Raw genomic sequence first — 22,274 nt, forward strand, 5'->3', positions numbered from 1 at the left:
GAACCAGTTGAGACAGGTGGACACCAAGGCACAAACTCTCAATTGTGAAACATGCCCAGTTTATCCTACAGCATTGGTCTAATAAAACATAAAGATTACCATCTTCCCTCCCTACAGATGGTGCTTTGCTTATAAAATTCAGAAGTTGCTGGTATGGTTATATTAGCTGGATATTGCACAGGGAATGAGAATAGTGTGTTTATTCTGACTTAATTGCAGTAGACTTCTTAATTTCACTCTTTCAGTTTTTGTGTCTGTCTTGTTCATCATTACTTAAAACTGTTCTTTATTCAGTAGTTTGAAAGATAAATGATGTTTGCCATGTTTAGCAAATTTTAGTATTTGGAATACCATATACTTCAGGCTAGCAAGGTATATTTTTGATTACCAACATATGTTAGCTGTCAACTTCAATTGATAGAATCAGCATGTTATTGAAGTAATCAAGTTGATTTCACTATCTTTAGTTAAGCAAATTTTGATCTTTGGGACAGAGTTTGGTTGAGACATGTACATCCTTCTGCTGTTTGGAATACTTTTTTTTTGCTTTCAATCTTGGAAAATATATGGCTTTATATTCAAGAAGCCACAGGGCACTTTTGATTTGCATGACCAGCATGGAACAAGGTAAAGCTCAGTGACTTTGGGAGCATTGCAGAGCATGGTGTTTCTGCATGGATGAGGGTTCTTGGACAGTTTCTCTGCTGAGCCAGAATGTCCCTTAGGAAATGAACAGAGGCACAAACAGGATCTTACTCCAACACTCCAGAGGGAGGAGCTGCAGGGAGAACGTCCCTTCCCAGTGCTGGTCAAATGTCACTCCCCCAGCCAGCTGTGTCTCTGCGCAGCCTGACCAGGGAGCATCCTGGCAGGGCAAGGAGTGCCCAAAGGGGAGGCACCTTGCTGAAAGCATGCCCTGCTGTTCAGAGAGCTGGGGGAGGGAGCAGGGCTGATTTTGTTACTTGGATCCTACAAAAACAAGTGTGCTTTGCCAGCTCCGGGAAGTTCACAGACGTGGCCGAGGTCTTGCTGGCTCCTGCAGTTGTGAATTGAGTCTCAGCCATGTGCTCTGCAGGCACAGTTCCTCTGTGAAGTCAGCTATGACTCAGCTTCATGCAAACTCCATTAACCTCCAAACAGAGCCTCTTCCCTTTTGGGTCTTCTTCATGGCACCAGAACTATTAAAAAGAAAAAAAAAAAAAAAAAAAACCACCAGAAACTTTTCTAGAAAAGAAACCAAACCAACAAACCAAAAATCTGTTGGCACATTGCAAGAAAAGTGGATGTTTTTGCATCCCAGCATTAAGACAAACACTGGAGCTAAAAAGAAGCAGTAACTTCCCTAGTACTCAGCAGAAAATCACATTGTATACAAAAGGAAAATCTCTGTTCTTGGCAGCTCTTCTCGCTTCACCCTTCCATAACTTCTTCACTTTACAGTCTCAAATTTACAATCCAGTAGCTGGAGAAAAGTCCCCTTCCCCTCTTCCATTTAGGAATCGAGGATTTCCTGGTGGCCAGGAACAAGGCAAGGCATGCCCAGGGCCTGGCAGAGACAGAAGGGTTTCCAATCTCTTCTATTTCAGCAGAGAACCTGCTCTTTTAGGGCACGAGTTTGGAGTATTTTAGATGGCTAAATATGTTCATTAGGGTCCTATACGATTTTCAGGAGCTCCTAACTCCCTCTGGAACAACTGGGGGAAGGCAGTGGGCCCTTTGCAGCCCTCAGCAGGTCTGTGATGTCTCCAGACATTTGTGAGCACATCAGGGTGATCAGCCAAGACATTTTGGCTGAGGTTCAGGTGATGAAACAGTGCTGTTCGAGGTATCATGAGGGGATATCTCTCCTGGCCCCCAGGTGCCACCTCAGAGCAGAGCAGGTCTGTCAGCACTGTGTCAGACTTGTTATTCCCATGTGGATATTTCAGCTACCCCAGGGCTCTCAAATGGGACTCAATGCCTATGTTTAGACAGCTAAATTACACCCTACTCATGCAATTTAATTTAATGTCACTTCATTTTAATTGAATGTTAAGACTCTGCTTTCAGCCTTTATAGCTAGGGGAAACCAGATGACATGACAGGTAAGTCATACTTAAATCAGGGCCTGTTTACTCAGCAGAGCTTTAGCTTGACTTGCAGAGGGACCCTGCAGTTTAAGTGGCCTTAGGGGGACTCTGCTGTTTATTTGCTTCGCTGAAACCACATTTATGTAGTGTGAGCTTAAAGAGGGTTAAAAATCTAAACATAGAATACAGGGATGCAGCACTAAATTTAGTTATGGGTGGTTCTGTCTGGCAGGGGTTAACAGTTTTCCATGGCTGACTGCTGTTTTTATCCCTTCTAGGAAATCCAGCAAAGACACGGGCTGGCCAACTCCATCTCTTCTTATTTAATCAAGCCTGTCCAGAGGATCACAAAATACCAACTCCTGCTGAAGGTACCTCAGTGAGCTGCACAGAGCAGCTCGTGCAGAGCAAGTCCCCAGAAATCTTCCAAGGGCACAGTCTCCCTTGAGAGCACCTTGTTTTATCTTTATAGCTCTTCCTATTTGACCCCCACTATTGTGAGCATCCACAGTGGGGTTTGCTGCAGTTGAGCTTTCTCCTGTCTCTGAAGCAGCTTGCAGGGACCAAAAGTGGCACAGTTGGGTGTGAAGGCAGCACATGGATCAGAGTTTGTTCATGGTGTCTGCTTTGCTTCTTAGGAACTGCTGACCTGCTGTGAGGAGGGCAAAGGGGAGCTGAAGGATGGTCTGGAAGTGATGCTCAGTGTCCCAAAGAAGGCCAACGATGCCATGCACGTCAGCATGCTGGAAGGTGGGCAGGGAAATGAAGTTTGTTAGTAACATAGGGGAAGTTAGTAGAGGTTGACTGTAGCAATACTGTTTTTTCATCACAATTTTTAGGTACCTCCTGACTCCTTTCTCATATTTCTCCAAAGTCTTGAAAGAATAAATCTGGCTAAGAAGTTTGGGGGGGAGGGGAGGTATTAATCTGTATCTTTTGTGTGTCTATATATATATAACACATATATATGTACATATGTGTATGTATGCATATACATATGCAATGTATGTGTACCTATATATATTTAGCTAAAACATTCCTTCTCCATTAAACAAAAAAAATCCCCTCCTAAAACAGTATCAGTTTAGCTGCTGACAGCTGTAAAAATTATTGGATGAAAACATTTCATAATACTGTTTCAACATTTCAAAAGTTCTGGTTTTCTGAGACAAAACAGCTTGTGTTTAAAAATGTTAGCATAGTTATGCCAATGATGTTTTTAAAAAGCACTAAAAAATATTTTAAAACTACAGGGAAAAAAGTTTGATTGGCACAAAGTGAAGTCTTTTATTGGCTTATTATTGTGTGGAGTATTTCTGAAATGTAAAAAATTTATTCTGGACTGAGATGCTTTATTGTGTCTCACACATTTTCTTGGCCTAGGAAGATAATTTCCAGCTTGGTTTGAGGAAAACCAAGAAACAAGCAGAATACTAAAACAAGTGAAAAAAGGAACTAGTGCCAGTAGCCCAGCAGCACAATAAGCTCAGGTGATTAAAATTGCAGGCGGGCAAACTGAATTTGTAATTAACTGCATAGGATTTCTTGCAATGCAGTTCTGTGTACAGTAACCACCACTGAAACCTTCATAATATTATTTTTGAGTAATTATTACAAGACTTTAGCAGCAGCAGCCTTATTTAGCACACATGATATAGTTAACCTCCAATGAAGTAATTGCATTGCTGCAGTAGGAAAAAAAAATAAAAATTTATCACTGGGGCAAAGACCTTTTTATTTCAAGTCTTGACTTTGGTGTTTCTGTGAATTGCTTGTCTCAATAATAAATACAACTGATTGTGTTTTGTGGCTTTAGGGTTTGATGAGAACCTTGATGTCCAGGGAGAGCTGATTCTTCAGGATTCCTTCCAAGTGTGGGATCCCAAGTCTCTCATTCGGAAAGGCCGTGAGAGGCATTTGTTTCTCTTTGAAATCTCTTTGGTGTTTAGCAAAGAGATCAAAGATTCTTCAGGACACACAAAATATGTTTACAAGAACAAGTTACTGGTAGGTGTGGCTGCAAAGAAAATATTCTGGGTGTTGTGTTTCTTGTAGGTAGAAGTGAGTTTTGGAGGCTCACGTGTCCCCTGCTGGGTTGGGGATACTTTTGCCCCTGGAAGGGCTGGCCCTGAGTCCTGCAGGACTCACCTGGAAGTCAGCCTGCAGTGAGTCTGGACAGGTTTAAGGTAGTGAGATGTGAAGGGTGGGGGAAGTGCAAGCAGGATCACTCCAGTCATTCGCTTCCCTGCCACCCCAGAGCTTTTCTCTTCCTTTCATCTGTGTGTAGCAAACGGAGATAAAATCCTGTTCCCCTATTCATCCCAGCCTCCCCACTTTTTCCTACAAGTCCAAAGTTTTCTGGCCTCATGAAGCTTCATATATATGAAATCTTTCATCATCTCTTATCCACACTAGACCTCAGAACTGGGAGTGACTGAACACGTTGAAGGAGATCCCTGCAAATTTGCTTTGTGGTCTGGACGAACACCATCCTCAGACAATAAAACCGTGCTGAAAGTAAGTCTTCTCTGTTTGTTTTCTTTGCCTTTAGCACAGCTAGTTCAGGCCTTGGGAGTCCTGAATGAAAGGTCAGTTTCTTCCTCATATTCACATGGCTTCCCTATCTGCCTGTGGGGTCATGCCTGCAGCAGGAGCAGCTGAGCTCTAAGGTCTCCGTAGCAACTGGGACAGCTGTGCAGCCTTGCTGGAATTGCATCTCCTCTTGCAGCCTGGGTTGAGCAGCTGCTCACTGACACAGGGCAGGTCTCAGGCTGTTTGGCTGGGAGGTGTAATTCTCAGTCCTTTGCCACTGGGCTTGTCAACAACCAACCTCTTCCACAGACCTCCAGAGCTGACAGCCTGTTCTGTCAAGTGAGTCTCTGCTGAAGACTCCATGTTATAGCTGTTTTGTCTAAGGAATTCCCAGCTGTGCACTGATAACCTGTTTCCCCTCTGCAGAGCATGCTGCATTGCTAGCATTAAATGTATTTATCCAGAGCTTAGCTGCTTTGCTGTTGCTTGCCACGTAGGTCTGGTCAGAGTGCTCTCAGTTCCCTGGGGTTACCAGGGACTCCAGCAGCTGCTGCAGTGCAGCAGAGAGGACAAACAGTTAATCATGACATTCATCAGCTGGCCATGCCTCCTCTACACAGGAGGTGAGAACATGATAAAGTCTCTGTCTTTCTGCCTTGTGAAACTTTAGGCATCCAGCATTGAAACAAAACAGGAATGGATCAAAAATATCCGGGAAGTGATTCAAGAAAGGATCATTCATCTGAAAGGAGCTCTGAAAGAGCCCATTCAGCTCCCCAAGACACCAGCAAAGCAGAGAAACAACAGCAGAAGGTAACTTCAGTCATTCCCCACAACATGAAATCACTAGTGTGTTCCCAACCCACAGCAATGTGGTGTCTGTGGACCTTTACTGGTTTTTACTGTAGTCAAAGCAGTTTTCATTGTCTCTGCTTTTTTTTATGTTGTCTTGGCAAAAGTAGCTAGAAATGTTTTTTATTGTATACGTACAGAGCTTTCATTTTATGCTCCAAGTATAGAGTAAAACAATAAAAATTCTTCAGAGTCCAAGGTTATAGTTCTTTTCTAAAGTAGATTTTACTTCTTTGCATTTGAGTAAAACCAGATTTTTTTTCCTTGTTTGGCATGTTTAATTGTTTGGCAATCAAAATCATAGTTGATCCTAACAATATATTGAAGAATACATAGTGAATAATCTGCATTTCATCATCTAATACAAACTTGTTTCAGCCTGTCAAGTAATATTAAATATTTTTTGTCAATTTTTTCAATTTTTTCAATTTTTCCTGGATTAAACAGAAATCATAGATAATGAATTGTTTTTCTGTTGTGGCGTTCCCAAAGGCCACCTGTAATTTGGGCATCTTCATTTCCTCATCAAATTTTATCTCTCTTTTACTTCAGGCTGTGTCACAGACACATCAAAGCATAAATAAGCAAGTCAACCAGGAGACCTGTAGCAAAGCAGAGATCAAGACATTTCCTCTAAGAACATGCTCCAATACAAAAGTTTTCTTGTACAGAATGGAGACGTATTTTTTCTTTGTCCCTAAGTATATAATTTGTATTATTTAAGTATTTACTTTGAAAGATCAATAAACATTTAAGATAATTTTATCTGTACAGCCAAAGGGAAGAAAATGTGTTAGGCAGCCTCAGTGAGGTAAATAGGTAGAGCTCTATACTGTTTTTATCTATATTTGAATAGCATCCTTATGGCTTAGTATTAAATTCCTCAAGAAATTTAAACAAATGTTGTGATTATGTGCAAATCCAAACCCCATGGCTGAGGGTGACATCATTCCAAATTGCAAGAGCTCTACAGCATCATGGGTTGCCTCAGAGGGGGAATTTTAGCACAATCCAGCTCTGTCCTGCTGACTCAGCACTCCTCAACTCCACCTCCCACGTTGTGCTCACTGGTGCTGTGTTAAGGAATGTCATTGATTCCCAATCACCTCTCTTGCAGAGATGGAATAGATGATGCAGACAGCCAAGGGGATGGCAGCAGTCAACCTGACACCATTTCCATTGCCTCCAGGACATCACAGAACACAGTGGACAGTGATAAGGTAGGACTGAAATGTGAAAATACCTGGCAGGTAATTGTCCCCAGAAGAATATAAGTGAAAATAGAATAGAAGGCAAAAGAAGGCAACCTGTCTTCTACTGAGTGAGCTGAAACTGGTATTCCCCTTCACCAGGTTATTAAAACCCAGTCTGTTTCTGTGTGCTTGTCAGTACTGCTCTTCTACACAGTAACATCTCTGTTACTGCTGCTTGTTTGTGGTTAATACACAGAAGTTCAATTGGCTCTGAAGGAAGAGCCCAGAGCAACCTTTTCTTGCCTAGTAAATCTTGTCCTGTGAGATCCAGTTTCTGAACGAGCAAGCAGCTGGTTATGTTACATATTTCCCTCTGAGCTGAAGTCAGTTGTTTGTTGGAGGGAATGCAGGTACTTGGACACCAATTAATGCAGCAACACTGGGATCCTGGCTGCTATCTTGAGAGCCTGGGAGACCTCCCATTTGCAGAGACTGTGATTGTGGACCCCTCTCCTCACAGACATATGCTGGAGCATATGGATGGCCCTGAGACACGCTGGGTTCTGTTGGAATACTACATGCTGTCAGCACTTACATACTTGTCATTTTACTTGTCAGACAATCTGAGTCCAGATCCTCAGCTCTACTAGGATGCCTCACTTGAATTTGTCACCCTGATACCTCCAGCTGTGCTCTTCCACTGAATTAGCAGTTGATTGTAGGAGAAAATGGGCAGTTAATAATTACCTTAGCTGCACTGATGGGGTTTGTCATATCCCCTGAGAGAATGCCCATATTCTCTTCATGTATTGTTTTGGAATCACATGTAACTTGAAAAAAGCTGAATTCTCCCATGCCTTTATGGATTTACATATTTACCAGGGTTTTAATTATGCTGCCACTCAGACAAGGTAGAAGGGTGTCTTCACAAAATCATAGTCCAAGCTTTGGTTGTAAAGTTCACAGGTAAGGTTCAGTGCAGACATTGTTTTGAAAGCTGGACTCAGAAATATAAGTTAATTGCAAATAAATTACCTTCGTAAGACCATCTGTTGTATTTATCTTGAATGCATGTCCCTATGATTTAACTTTTTTGTCCAATAATGTGCATTAGAAAAGTACTAAGCCTCACAATCCAAAGGCCACTGTAATGTATGCAAATACTTTGCCCGATGTCTGAGTACTCTTCAATCCACATGGACTTGTCTTACTTTCTGTGTTTTTCACATTTATCATTCCTGCTAAAAGGCCCGGACTTAGTGCAGTACTTGAGCTCATGCTTTATTTTAAGCCCTCACCTAAGCTTTGCTCATTCCCCCAGCCTGTTGTGTTGGTTGCATGAATTCTGGCCACGTCCAGGTAAGATGCTCCATGTTGCATGCTGCAGCTGCATGCAAGGGCTATGGGGCCAACACAGGCTGTGTACCCTGAAAGACAGCCCAGCGTGGCAGGAGTTGGTTTAAAGATGCAAGACTGGAAACATTCATAGGAATTTCTATCCAGAACCTTGTTTGAACTGAACAGCAAATGTGTATGAGATAAACTGAGTAAAGATTGTACAGGGAAAAAAGTTGTTACCACTGGGGAAAGGGTTGTGTCATACTTTTAACTTTTTTTGACTTGCTGACCTAAGGCTGTGTGGTTTTTGTGTCCTGTTATACATTTAATGAATAGAAACGAATTTGAGTGTACAGCTAAGGCTAAAGGTGGCCTGTATGTGCTTTGTTGAACCTGAGGTAGCAGTGTATCATCCTTAACTAGAGAGGCAGCTCCTGCTGAACAGTTTCCTTATTGTCTCTGATGCTAATGCCAGAATACTGTGCAGAATTCAGCTCCTAGAGTGCTGCATTATCATGTCTTTGCTCCAAGGAGAATCAACTCCCTGCATCTCTTTATAGTTCTCATTTTTTCTGCCCAGTGTTACCCAGATTAGTGGCAGGTGAAGCTGAACTGCCTTGCCTCCTGCTGAATTGGCAGAGTCACACCCGTGTTCACTCAGACACTGGGCTCACCTGCTGGCCCCTGCTGTGCAGGGACTGTCTTGTCAGCAGATCCAGAGCTCTGAAAGGACTCCTAATGGTGACAATTTTACCACATGGGATTTTTTCCTTCAGTGTGTAGTTAAGCTTTTTTTTCTAGGAGGGTCGGAATGAAATGTGATTGGCCTGGGAGGTTTTATAGTCTCACATGGATGGGTGCTAGCTATCAGCCCTGGAAGGCAGGACCATGTCATGCTCTCCAGGTAGGTTTTCTGGGCAGAGCTGACAGTTCATGGCACACAGTGTAGCATACATGCTATAGTTAACTCCTGTGGGGCTGGTGGCAGCTCCAGTGGGTACACAGTTCAGCAATCAGGGGTTTCCCTGTTTATTTAACTCCAGCATAGTCAGCAGACTTATTCCCATGAGTTCAGATTCAAGACTAGAAGCTTTTTGCAGCTGCAGCCTGCATAGGTGACTTCTCTGTGTGCCCCAGTGAGCTCTCCATCCAGAGGAGCCAATGGAAAGAGCTCCTACCTTTAGAAACTGGCTGTTCACAGCAGCCTCATCTGCAAACCCAGGCCAAGAGCTTTGCAGTGCCAGCAGCGTGCCAGGATGGCAGCAGATTCATCCTGCCTTGGGACCATCTATGTATTGACTCCATGCTAGAAGCAATTCTCAAGTAACATGTAAGAGCTGATATTACTCTCTGAAGCCAAAAGAATTCAAAGATTTAGCTGACATACTTTGTCCTTTCCCTAAACCGTGCTATTATGCCTGAGGATTGCCTAACACATTAGTTGGATCCTCAGACAAGAATGTCAAACAACATTTTAGAGAAAGAAAATCACAACTTCTCAAAGATTCTCAATTTCAAGTAGCACTTCTGCTTAACAGCACTCCTCATGCCTCAAGTCATATGTATTTCTTTCAACTTATTTGTGAGTCAACTCCTCCTGAGTTGTAAGTAGCAGTTTCTGTTTTCTCTCACCATGGCACAGCCCTGGAGCTAAGCTTTACTTTTGCATTTCAAACTCCTAAAAAGACAAAAAGGTTTTTTTGTTGTTAAGTGGGAATGAAATAGCCTTACTGTAAATTCAGCAAGGATTGTTTTCTCTCAAGACATGTGAACGTGGCCACAACATTTATCAGGGGGATCCTTTGGCACAGATGATGGAGCACTTTGACTGGGGGCTGAGTCCTGGTTCTGCTCTGTCACTCACATGTTGGATGCCATCACAAAGTACATTTGATGGCACATTACCCTTTCCTTTTTTCCCCTTGTTTGGATGAAGAATTTGCAGGAGGAGACACAAATTCATGTAAACATTACATTTGTACATTAATTACAGCATCGTCCTCCACTGTCCCAGCACATGATGCAGGGCTGAATTCAGACCTGCTTTTTGTACCCTTTTGTACCTGGCAGCAGACTCTGCTTTGAAAATACTCAGTGCCTGACCCCACAAGTGTTATAGAGCCTTTAAGTATTCAGACCTTCCTGACTGCAGGCAGTGGTCAGATGATTATATATAAAGACTCTCCTGATTAACAACAAAAAAAAAATAATGTCCTGGTCTGTTTAAATATCTGATTAAGTACCTTCTTAAATCTGGATATGAGTATTTAATATCTTTATTTTCCTTGGGCTTTTCTCTGTCGTAAATCGATTATCTGCAGGCTTAAACATTTCATTTTCATGAACTACTATGTAGTAGAAGCACAGACTTCAAGTAAGTTCTGCACCTTCGTAAAGTGAAAGAAGGAGAGAAAATATCAAGTGTTTCTTTTTCCATTTACAATCCATGACTACTTCTATATGCAATCTATAATCTAAAATACCTCATACACAGGAAAATAATTATTTGAATTGTCATTTGGATTGTGTGAGTTTTACATAGAGGGAGGAAATGGGTTGATGACCCAGACTCAGTGCTAAAGAATCAATAGATAATGAATAGTATTACAGTAATTGCAATTCCCACTGAGCATCCAGGTCAGGTCCTAGGTAACCCACTACACAAAACTTCTTCATCCTTTTCCAAAAGGCAAAGCAGACAGCTTTTGTTCTATACAGTAAGCCCTCTTCAGCTTGCTATCTAAAATCCTCTCCTTAGAGAGAAATCCTTGCCCTATTCACAGCAGACAGGATTTCAGTCTTTATATTTGGATTCAAAGCAGAGGGGAATTGCATAAAGGAAATGTTACATGCAGGGCATTCTCATTTGTTAAGCCCATTGAGCTGCTGGCTTGTGAAGCAGCTGTTTCTAGTGATACTGGTCCAGCTTCCAATGGCCTCCTTTTTGTTGGCTTTTGCAGAGTACTGAGGAGAGCAGTTCTCATTTCCTTCTGTTGTTTTTGGATGTGGAAAAAGGCTCTGAAATGTGAACTGAAAACGTTTTGCTCTCTAAAAATAAATCTACATTATACACTTTTATCTTTTCCATTAGATACTATACTCAGCTCATTTTTCATCAGCCATGAGACTGAGATCTTGACCTCTTCCACATTGGTGGCATTATATAAAATCTGGGAATAATCACTCTTCTAATTGAAGGTAATTTGTACAAGAGGGGAGATTTTAGAATTAAGGCTTATTAGAACAAGTCACTTAGGGGCAAATTCTCTTTTCTTGAGAAGCTTCTAATCAAGGTAAAACAGCTTTGATATTGTTGCTGAAGCAGGAAACGCTCGCTCACTGCCCCTGAGCTCTGTGTTGAGTCACGTGCAGGGAACACATTTCTACTGCAGTGCTGGGGGAATATCCAGGGACAGGGGGTGTTGACCCCCAGCAGTGCTTGTGCATGGCCAAAACATGTGTCACCGTGGCCTGGAGTCTGTGCAGCCCCTGAGCAGTGGGACTGACCTGAACAGCAAACACCTGTCAGTGGAAAAACCTCTCAGCCAGTGGTTAGTGGGTGCTGTGTGTTGCAGCTGATGGGATGGAAGCTGGAAGGTGCAATGCAAACTCTGCGGCAGAGCCAAGGGACAGCAGGATCAGGGGAATATGGAGTGGGTGGTGAAACAGGGAGTCAGTTAAATACAGAATCAGGAGTATTTAGAAGTCCTCCTGTTTTCTGGGGCGCTGTGATAGGTGCCATCAACTTATCTGGTAGGCATTGACCTGAAGAGGTTTCTTCCTCCAACCGAGATATTTAACTCTCATTAAATTGGATTAGATTAAACAACTGTGAGTTTCTAAAGAGCAAAGGAAGGGATTGATTTGGTCTCGTTTTTGTAAGTACTGTTGTGGTTATTCTGCCACTGTCCCAGCAGAATATGCCAGAATTCAGTGCACTGTCTGGACTGCTGCTTCCTTGCAGGGACTGGTGATTTATGGGACCACAACTAAAACTAAATTTACGTAACAGAAAATGACTGCTGACTGTTAAGTGAATTTTTCCTGTGAAGGTATGATAAAGAGGAGTGAATTATGGCCCTAGAGGATGTATTTCTATTGCTTGGATGCTGTCTAGCATTAGAGCAGTTCTCACACTGAGTTCCTACTGCCCTCACCTGTAGAAAAGAGAAAACATGATAGTGATCAAAGGAAAATCTGACATAAAACATTTTGGCACTTTAATTAGCCTTCTTGAGGGCTCACTAGCTATAGGTGGTTAACTCTTTTGAAGATACTGTCATGTAGTAGCAAAATGTTTATCTTACCAGGAAATAAATTGTTCAGCCAGGAGCTGACATCTCTCTGTCTCTCTAATGATAATTTTTTAACATTTCCTTAGGCTTTGGGAGGCTGCCTCTCAGTTCTGCCTCAGAATCTTGGTTAGGACCCTGTAAATTCAGCTTTTCTCTGAGAAAAATATACAAATGTATGTATCTTTTTTTCACTGTGAAGGGTTCCCTGAAACTGAAGTCATTGAAGTGACATTTGGAGTTGATAAAATGAGACTGGTTTATCTCTGCTGGCAATGCCTGATTTGGCATGAACTTGCCTTTCTAATTGTTGAAGTTCAGTAATATTACTGTGGCACTTTTCTTTTTTTCTCTTTCCTAAGTATAAGTAAGGACTTTGCTTCCTGTATTTCTTATCAGGAATGCAGCAGTGCCAACATCATGAAATGTTCCAGCTTTTGATTTGCAGAGCTTACTTGTCTCTCTAAATTTGATGCTTTTCAGTCTTTTGGAAAATTAACTTGAGGCTCTTGGAGTGAAATATAACACACTCAAACAGGCAAGGTATAAGCTACGTTTTTAGATTTCCAAATGAAGGAAGTCTGGACTGAAGTGCTGCACCTACTTTGAATTGTGCAAACTTTCATGGGCACTCACAGAAAACTCTGAAGCTCAGAGGGATCCAAATAATTACAACCATTCGTTGCTCAGTGTTGGGCCTGTGCTCTACCTTGGTATAACCTAATCTCTGCTTTGGGGACTTGGCTGATAGGTCTCACAGCGCCTTTATTTGTCTGTAACTAGGCACTGTGGCTTGGAGCTGCACAGGAATTTACCCACCTGCCATCTGCAGGCAGAGCAGCTCTTTTCTTAGTGATTTATGATGCATGTAGCATGGAATCTCCAGCTCAGGTATTAATGCCTGCAGCACAGATCTCCCAGGACAATTCTGGGGCTTTTGGCACTTTTTTTTCCCTGTGAACTTTGAAAAAATGGACTTTGGTCTTCCCTGGATTGGAATCAGATTTCAAAACAATCAAAAAAGTAACTCTTACCAACCTTGATTTTCAGCCAGGTTCCATCCTGGCTTGAATTACATGTTATCTGTCTTTTCTGGCATCCAGTTCTAAATGTACCAGGGAGGTGATCAGGAGATTTACCTCTGAAAAGAGATCTGTCAGGGGTGCAGGTGCTACTGAGTGTAAGGACATTTGCTTTCTGTTGCCAGCCAGTTCTTGCTGCAGCTGTGGGTGGAGGCAGCACCAGGCACAGGCTGTCTTGTTTCACAGAACCTTCTTGGAAAAGGTTCTTTTGGAAAGCAAAACAAAATATGATCAGCTGCTCTTAAAATATAACACTTGTTGGAAGCACTTTCAAAGTTTATAGTAATTATTCAGGGGACTTCAGAGTAAGTCCTAATCAGGTGGTGGAGCATTATTCATTTTTTCTTCTACTGCATGGCTGGACAATTTCCCACACACCTACAAAGGGGTTGATGACAATGGATGAATTTCCCCAAAGGCCCCCTTTTTTTTCTTTATCTACTAGTTGAATTTTACCAAGAAATTTCCCAGAGATTTGAGTGTTTGGCACTGTGAAAATAACAGCAAAGCCAAAACATCTGTAGTGCCCATGGAAATAGCAATCACATTGTTCTTTGGGTAATATTTCCAGGAAATAACTTCATAAAAGGCAGGCATGAAATTTGCCATGCATTCTAAATATTTCAGCTGTGATTTCTCTAAGTGCTATTGAACTTTAGTGGGATCTCTGCTCTCAAAATTCTTGGACACAATTCTTTCCCCAAAGGAAAGCCATTCCTGTGGTGGTCAGTGCAGGGTCACTGTACAGCAGCCCCAAGTTTATCTACAGGCCTGTGCAAGAAACAGCAGATATTTTCTTAACACCTCTCCAAAGTCTGGTTGGTTTTTTGTGGCTATAAATAACTGCAAATATGATTCAGTTGGGTGATCAGATGCTGAGAACAGATTCAACTGCAAGTGCCTGAAAGTGATGTCCTACAGAAAGGGGTTCTTCAAAGATGTCTTTTCAGCATTTTCCTCCATGCAGAACTTGCAGTTACATCCAAGGCAGGTAGAATATGCTCCACTTCTTTTATAGAGTGTGTAGTTTTGTAAATTTTCATTTCTATTGCTATCCATTTCATATAGAACATTTGCTATTGACTTAAATAAATTATGCTTTTGCATTTAGGATGTAACAATCAGCATTCAGTATGGTTTCAGTCTTATTCTTAGGTCTTCTAAATCTAATGCATCCTTTAGTGGAAAGTAAATCAGTAACACTTGAAAATATAAGTCAAGTCCCATTATGATAAAACAAGTGTGTGGAACTCCTTCAGACTCAAGGTCTCCTGAGAACACTGTAGATATAAATATCAACACATTCCTGTTGAGGGTATTTAAATGTAATTTCTGTGGTAACCCACTTGATCTCTCTTTTCTGTTCCTGCCAGTCAGATTCTATACTGCTGTGCTGATGGACACATTCCTCAGAGAGATGCAAGGCACACAGTCAGAGTTTGTGTAATCATATAATCTTAGTTCTTATGATGAGTATCCTAAATCCACTGCAAATATCATATTTCTCAGTCACAAGGCACTTCTGAAGCACATGTGAATCTGCTTAGGCAGGATGGCTGTAATTTTAAAATGTACAGAATATGGCAGAGAGTGCTGCCCTTTAAAAGATGGTTGGAAACTCAGCTGTGGACAATGCTATGATCTTACATGACAGGAAATAAGCTCCATATCAACAAATCTATATTACTAAGCAAACAACAAAAAAAGATATTTTGATGCCTGCTGTGAAGAAAGAGGATGTTTAAGTTAGGGGGATGTTTAAGTGAATGAGTTTGGTACAATCAGACTATGAAGGAAGGAAGTACAGGAAAATCCCTGTTTTTATTTCAAAGGCATGACCAACCTCAGTGATTTTAAAACAGAAGGATTAAGATAAATTATTGATTTGCACAGAAGAATTAAATGATATTCTGTTTTTCAGCTCTGCAGAGGGACCAGCTGTTGTTTGACTTTTATAAATGTGCTATGATTTTCAAAGAATCAGATGTCAAAGATTTGTTGCCAATTACCTTGCATTAGAAATTGAGTTGGATTTCAGGTGGGATAGGAGTTTCTATCTCTGAACTGGTCTTTGATTGGGGAAAAGTTCAAATTGATTCATGTTAGCCAAAATTAGTATTTTTTTCCAGCAAAAATGGTTAGACAAAAGCATTTGTATTTGAAGAGATAAGTGATTGAGTGCCTTCCTCCTCTATATCCACTAATGTAAGTCATTAAAGGCCATTTCCCATTATTGCTTATCAAAACTAACACTGTGTTCCTTCCCTTTCTCCTCGTGAGCAATTGCCTTTCACCTTTGTCCTTGCCCCTCGTGCACAGCAGAGGATGCCGGTCCCGGAGTGACACTGCTGAGGTGATTCCTCACCTTGGGCTGCCACAGCCTGACCTGCACCATCATCTCTAACGGGGGTACACAGCACCTGCCCAGACCCCTTTCCCAAAAATCTGACACCACTTTGGAAACCAGCCTGCTCAGGACAAAAAAATGGACACTCTTGCCTCAGCCTTGTGCTGATGTTCCAAATTAGTCTGTTGATTAAAGGGAAAAAATAGTTAATTAGAAGTGGGTAGATTATGGGGTCCTGTCCAGATGAGGACATAAATAGAATAGGAATCGTCCATCAGTGTTCTGGGGTTGTCTCTGTATCCATTCTTGGGCCACTAGATCATCTAAAGTACTTGGCATGGAAAGAAAAGAGCAAACAGTATTCAGAACTTGTTTTTAAAAAGTATTCTTATTCTTTTTTTTTTTTTAATTTCATCTCAAGTTTGACTTTCTATGTTGTCATTAAGCAAGAAGTTGTTCCTCATCTAAATCTGATTGTTCTCCTTCTGTTCTTCAAAGAGCTCGAGTTCATGTTTATTTTTCCTGTGCTGTTGTTTTGAGTTGTTTCTGGGGTTTCATTCTGGTGATTACAGTGTGTTTGTTTAATTTGGATGTACAATATAAAATATATCCCTCTGGAGGAACAATATGTTTTCTTTTTGGCATAGGTTTTTTTTCATTTAGAAGTCATCATTCGTGTGTGGTTAATGCTTACTAGAGATGCCAGGTTTGTTCAAGAAACTTAGAAAACCTTGGAACAAGATGGTTCCAGCTATAAAGGGGCACATAGGGATAACACAGAGTAACTGTCTAGAAATGAAGAAAAGTTTAAGTGAGATCAGAACTTAGTGTTAGGAGCTGACCTTTGAGCAACACTAAACTTCATTGATCAAGGACATTAGAGGACACTGGAGATCATTCAAGTTTGAAGTTAATATTAGCAAGAGGTTTAATATTGGAAAAAAAAAACTGTGTGTGAAGGTGGGGGACTAAAAGAAACAGTTCCAAATTCCTTTTTTCTTCATATCAAGGTGATCAAGTCAGGAAAATACAGTTCACAAACAATATTTATGAGAACACCTTTAATTCAGTCGTGTAGCAGTTTTAGGTGGGTGTTCAGAAATTCTGCTGAAGGGTCCCTGCTTCCATTAAGTGTATATCTGAAGCAGCAGCCATTGCCACCTTGCCTCACCTCTGAGTGATGTTAGTGTGTGCTGGTGGCCTTTCCAGATTTGGCTGACTCTTGATGTGTGAATTCATCCTTTCCTGGGGAGTCATCAAGACTGTGTGTCTCCAAAGCTCATCAGTTCTTGAGACAATCTCACAGCCTACCATCTCAGCTCATACTTCTCCTCTGTTCACCTTGCTGTCTGCTGGTAAATATTTCTCCATCCAAACATGTAGATAAAACTTTATAAAACTCATTGATGCATTCTCCTGTGGCATGGCCCTCGTACAAGGTGGAATGCCTGATTATGGGCAAGAGGGAGCAGCCAGATAGTGAGATAACTGTTTTTAACTCTTTAACCTTAGTCTTTGTGTTGCCTGGTTGAGCACAACTGTGACCATGAAGTATCAGAAGCAACAGGTACTGGACTGGGAGACAATAGAAGGAGGCATGGGACATGGAGGACAAGCCACAGGGAAGCACAGAGCTGGCAAAGTGGCTGAGGGAGGTGAAAGCTTTCCTGAGAACTGGAGACATCCCATGTGAGGGGACTGGAGAAAGTGATCATACCACTCATTATTTTGTCTTCTCTTTGCCCTTAAATCCCAGTAAGGGATTCTTTCTTTTCTCACCCCTAGGTCAAGTAGGTAGGAAAAAGCTTTGAGTTACGGGAAGGGCTATTCTGGTTTCTTCTGCTTGTCCACAAACTCACGGCCTTTTCAGTGATCTGAGGCAGTATTTGTTCTCCAGCCAAGTATTTCTGCTGCAGGCTGCCCCAGGAGGCACCTCCCTGCCTTGGATTCAGCATTCTCCCCACCTTGTAAACCACATGCATGCCTTGACAGAAGGGAGAGAGGCATCCAAAGCTTTCCCCAAGCCTCTCTGTCCAGGATCCAAGTGCTGCGGTTGTCCAGATCAACTTTATTTTTCTGTTTGTGTCTTGCATTAATTTAAAACCCATTAACAATCCAAATCAAACTCTCCTTTCTCAAATGTGTGCAGGCAAGAAACAGAGGAGTGTGAAACATGGCGCAGCTCCACAAGCCCTTTTCTGCCTGGGTTAATTTTTCCTGACACTACAGCATCACTTCCTGACCGTGGTTGCAAATAAACAATTATTGAAAGCACAAGGCTGGGCCACACGTGTGTTTTCCACTGGCATGGAGAAAAGCTGTGTGTTGATTGCTGATTATTTATTTTTACAAGAGTCAGCTGGGTTTGTTCTTATGTCTTTAGGGCACCATATCTTGAGGTGCTGATCCTTCTCAGCTTGCAGGAAGAATTGAGGGTGGGAGCCAGCTGTGCCCCACAGGTCCTGGGCCTCAGCTGGCATTGTTACTAGAAGTTCTCCAGTGTGGATATTTACTGCATGATCCTGAGCAGTCAATAGGAAAGGACAGCAGAGGTCTACCCAGCAGAAGGAGCACTTAGCCAAGCCATGTGATTTTCCTTTAAAGCTCAAGTCATTAAACCATCAGTAAGAAGTGTGACATTTATATATAGAAAAGAAGGGAATTGAAATGCAGACAGAGAAACTTCAGCTTTCTGGCTTGCTGCAGATAATGCAGTGAGAGCTGATTTTCGTATGAATTTAACTGATTGTACTTAGAAATGTCAGGGCCATGTTCTCTACCCATCACTACCTATAAAAATGGGCAGAATGGCATTCAGCTGACTGGTCTTTGCCTTCACATCCTGGACAGTCCCCTACTGTGCAGGCTTCCAGTGTCAGTTGGGGCAGTTTAAAGGCTCATGGCCCCTTGAACCTCCCCAGCAGCAGATCCAGCCTCTCCCAGCTCTGTACTAGCTTAAACAGCTGTGACTGCAGGGACAGGATGGGGACTGAGGTTCTTGAATGGCTTTTGTTCCAGTGGCTGAGCAGACTATGGCAGCATCCCCATCCCTCTGCCTCTCAGATATGACAGAGGTGTAAACCAGGCCTCCAGGGGTTGTTTTTGTGGGTTGCCTTTTGAAATCTCTGAGGTTTCACATTCTTTTTTTGGTTCTGGCTTCAGTGCAGTTATTTTGCAGAAACTCCTTCCAACTCTGAAGTTCTGCTGCCCTCCCTCGGAACTGAACCTTTGATACCTTTTACCTTTATGAAACCTCTGTCCTTCAGACTTCTGGGAGAGAAATTTGAGGACTGAGAAAGGACTTCAAAAATCAACCCTTTCTCAGGCTCATCGAGTTCCTGCCTTATGACCTTCTCTTTGTGTGATGCCCATGTGTTATTTATGAGCACTTGGCTGCTCGTTTCCACCAAAAAAAATTGTTGAGGCTGAAGTGCAATTAGTTATGTGGCACTGCAAAGGGCAAGATGGGATGGTGAGTGTTGTTGTACTGGGTTAGGCAGCTGCTAAGGTCAGAGATGCAAGGCACAAAAGGTAAGTCTTTTGAAGAAATGCAAAGGAAACAGGGTGATACGTAAATGAGTTTAATTTCAAGTCAAGGAAAGCACCTCACTGTTCACCAGGTGAATATCTGGCTCTGGGCCTCTCATAAATGCACATCACATCCAGCCTTTCAGGATCAGCTGCTCAGGGTTTTGTTTCACTAGGAGCAGGATTTGCCTCCAGCCTTGGAACAAATCTTGGAACAAGGGGGAGATAAAAGAATAAGATAGTTAAGTAAGAGCTGGGCTGAAGCAGATGTCTTTTAAACAAATATACAACTTATTTTCCATCTGCTGGTTCCCAGGTCTTTGCTTGCTGTGAGAGACAAAGAGCAGCACTGCTGCATTTCAGGAGAACCAGGATGTGCTCCCCAGGTACAGATCTGAAAGGTGGCCACTTGCATCTACAAACCTGGCATTTTTGCTGATAAGGGCAATACAGTAACAGCTGAAATTGATCCTAATGAATGAGAGCATTCCTTTGCTTTTCTTAAAGTTGTAACAGATTAATTCCCCAAAGAATTCTTCTGGGCATCCCATCCCAATGTAAAGACTATGGCTAAGTGGCTTAATAGGATAAGTGCTTCATAAAACAGCTCTGTAATATTTCAGTTGTCTCTTTTCATTTCAGTAACAAACATAAGGGAGGCTAATGTCCCAGTATAGAGGGATTTGCAATCACCATTAATGGGGATAATTCCCCTCATGGGAAACAATAAAAAATACCATTGCAAGACCTAGAACACTTTTCTATCTTTGCATTTTTGTCACAACAGATTGTGTCTCTCCTGCTAAATTTCTTTGTGCTCTGGAGGAGAAAATAAATCTGGCAAAGAGAAACAACTTTAATTGTAAAGATAAACTCATAATGGGGCACAGTAAGGGTTTCTGAGTTTCCCAAGACAGCATCTGTATGATTGAGGAAAATGAAATAATATCATGGTAGCTATTAGCAGTTCAATGAGTTTTAAATGAGCCCTGAATGATGGCAGAATTAAGAAGAGTTTTTGCTTTTTTCACATTATCATCACTAACAGAAGGGGTCTCACTTGCTGTTTGTTGTATTTTGATGGTAAATCCTGTCCTAACAAATATGCCGACAAGCTGTAAGAGAGCAACTGACTTCAATTGCATGGGAGGTCTGTCTCATATTCTGTATCCATCTTAGATCTGTTTTTCCTGTCTTTAAAATATGCAGCAATGGAGATTAATACATTGGTTTGCTTTTTAATGAGTGAACCTTGGATTTGAAGGTTTGCTGCAAACTCTTTTATTTAAATGCTTTCATATTTATGGCGCCATGCTTGGAATGTTATGCATAGCATTATCTGGCTATTAACTCTTGTGACAAGATGGATTTTAGGATTAAATAAATTGTGAGCATTCCTTTTAAATTGCTGGAGCTAAAGGGGTTAGGAGTGTAGGAGTGTTAGATTACCCAGCTGCAATCATTCCCCCTGCACAGCCTTGTGATATGTTACAGGGGCTCTGGTGGCTGAGTAGGAGGAAAGAAGTCACTGGAAGCAGCTTGGATTGCACAGCCTTGACTCACCACACAGGGTAGGTGACCAAACTCTTTCATGAGCAGCAGGCAGAAGGAGGGAATGGCAGCCTCGATTTAGCACAATATAAGCTCCATGCTGGGCATATAGTTACTGTCCTTTGAAATCAGTCAGATTTGAACCTTTTGTGCTTAGCTGTGATTGCTACGCTGCATTTTTTTCTTTGCCTACCATTATGAGCTAGTGCAATGTGCTTAAAGCAAGTGATTATTCCAGGAGCTGTTTGAGGGTCAGCATGTTTCCATTGTATGACTGGTCCCAGTGATTTTTTTTTTTGGTGCAGAAAAAAGACAGTTTCTCTTTTCTTCTACTGCAATATAACAAATATAGAATTCTCTCCTGTTAGAAGTGTTGTGTTAGAATGCACATATGAGCTGTCTGCATTCGGCTGCCTATCCCACCTGTACATTCCCACCTCCACTTTTGGAAACCAATTCCAGGCCAAACCCTGTCTCTTTTAAGCACATGAGAACTGACTTTAGTGGGGCCTGAATCTGTGTCCTCTCTCAAGCAGGTTATTGCTTTGAAACAGGAGAATGTTATGAGCCTCCTGCTGGCTTTGAGCCCACACTAGTCTTTTAGTCAAGCAAGGAAGAGTCATGTTTTTAGACCCAAAGATTAAGCATTTCCATCCTGCTGTCACACCTGTTTCCATTGAGGAGTGCTGGCTGCATGAAGAGCTGCTACCATTTACAGTCAGCTGTTCCTTGGAACAAGCCATCCTCTGTACACACCTTTCCAGCTTCCGCACGTTCTTGGCTGATTCACTCTTTGCAAACAAACTCTTGACTAGGTGATCATTTCCTACCTGTTTCTCATATTCATGTGTTATTCCCTGCTGCATAGTGTGTAGTGGTTTATTCCATCTTCAGTTTTTTAAAGAAAAAATGAAGTTTCCTACCTTTCATTTTTCCATACTTCTAGATCCAAGCTCAGTGTTGCCAGAACTTTGTTCACTGGTGCCGGTTAGGCGAGGAACTGTTTTTGTCCCACCATCTAGTTTTAATTTCAGCTAGTGTTCTGGCTGGGTAACTGGCCCAGTTATTCATGTCTCAGTTGTATCAGGCAAAGGTTTTATAGGTTGTATAGGTTTTATCTTATTACATTGACTTCAAATACAGCAGAAATTAATGTCAACTTGAATGTCACTGTTGGGTGAGGCTTTCATGTTAATGGAATGGGAAAGGAACAGGAAAAGGGAAGACAATAAAGAATGAGTTGCTCAGTTCCAAAGAAATGAAATCAGGAAGTATGACCTTTAGTAGGGAAGAACTAGCAGGAGAAGGAATCACATGAACCTGTCTCTTTTGTCAGTGGATAAATTGAGCATGTTTCAGCACAAGGGGTAATGGGAACAAATGATACTGTGATTGTCTTGTCCGGTCTGTAGGCTTGAGCAGTAGTGTCATTGGTCTGATCTTACCTGTGAAATGGAGAGCATAGGGTGCTTGTCAAAGCCCTTTGGTCT

General features: G+C 41.8%; 1 protein-coding gene across 6 annotated transcripts in view; it reads left to right on the forward strand.

Moving 5' to 3' along the window:
- Positions 1-22,274, forward strand: part of KALRN (kalirin RhoGEF kinase) — a 465,987-nt gene that overhangs the window by 331,853 nt on the left and 111,860 nt on the right. For all 6 annotated transcript variants that reach the window (XM_030952836.1, XM_030952840.1, XM_030952837.1 and 3 more), the window contains exons 29-34: positions 2,348-2,440; positions 2,708-2,819; positions 3,886-4,076; positions 4,485-4,586; positions 5,272-5,414; positions 6,571-6,673. In XM_030952836.1, the coding sequence (XP_030808696.1) occupies positions 2,348-2,440; positions 2,708-2,819; positions 3,886-4,076; positions 4,485-4,586; positions 5,272-5,414; positions 6,571-6,673 (744 nt within the window). The remainder of the gene's footprint in view (positions 1-2,347; positions 2,441-2,707; positions 2,820-3,885; positions 4,077-4,484; positions 4,587-5,271; positions 5,415-6,570; positions 6,674-22,274) is intronic.

The sequence above is a fragment of the Camarhynchus parvulus genome, chromosome 7 (genome assembly GCF_901933205.1).
Source record: "Camarhynchus parvulus chromosome 7, STF_HiC, whole genome shotgun sequence".
Classification (NCBI taxonomy): domain Eukaryota; kingdom Metazoa; phylum Chordata; class Aves; order Passeriformes; family Thraupidae; genus Camarhynchus; species Camarhynchus parvulus.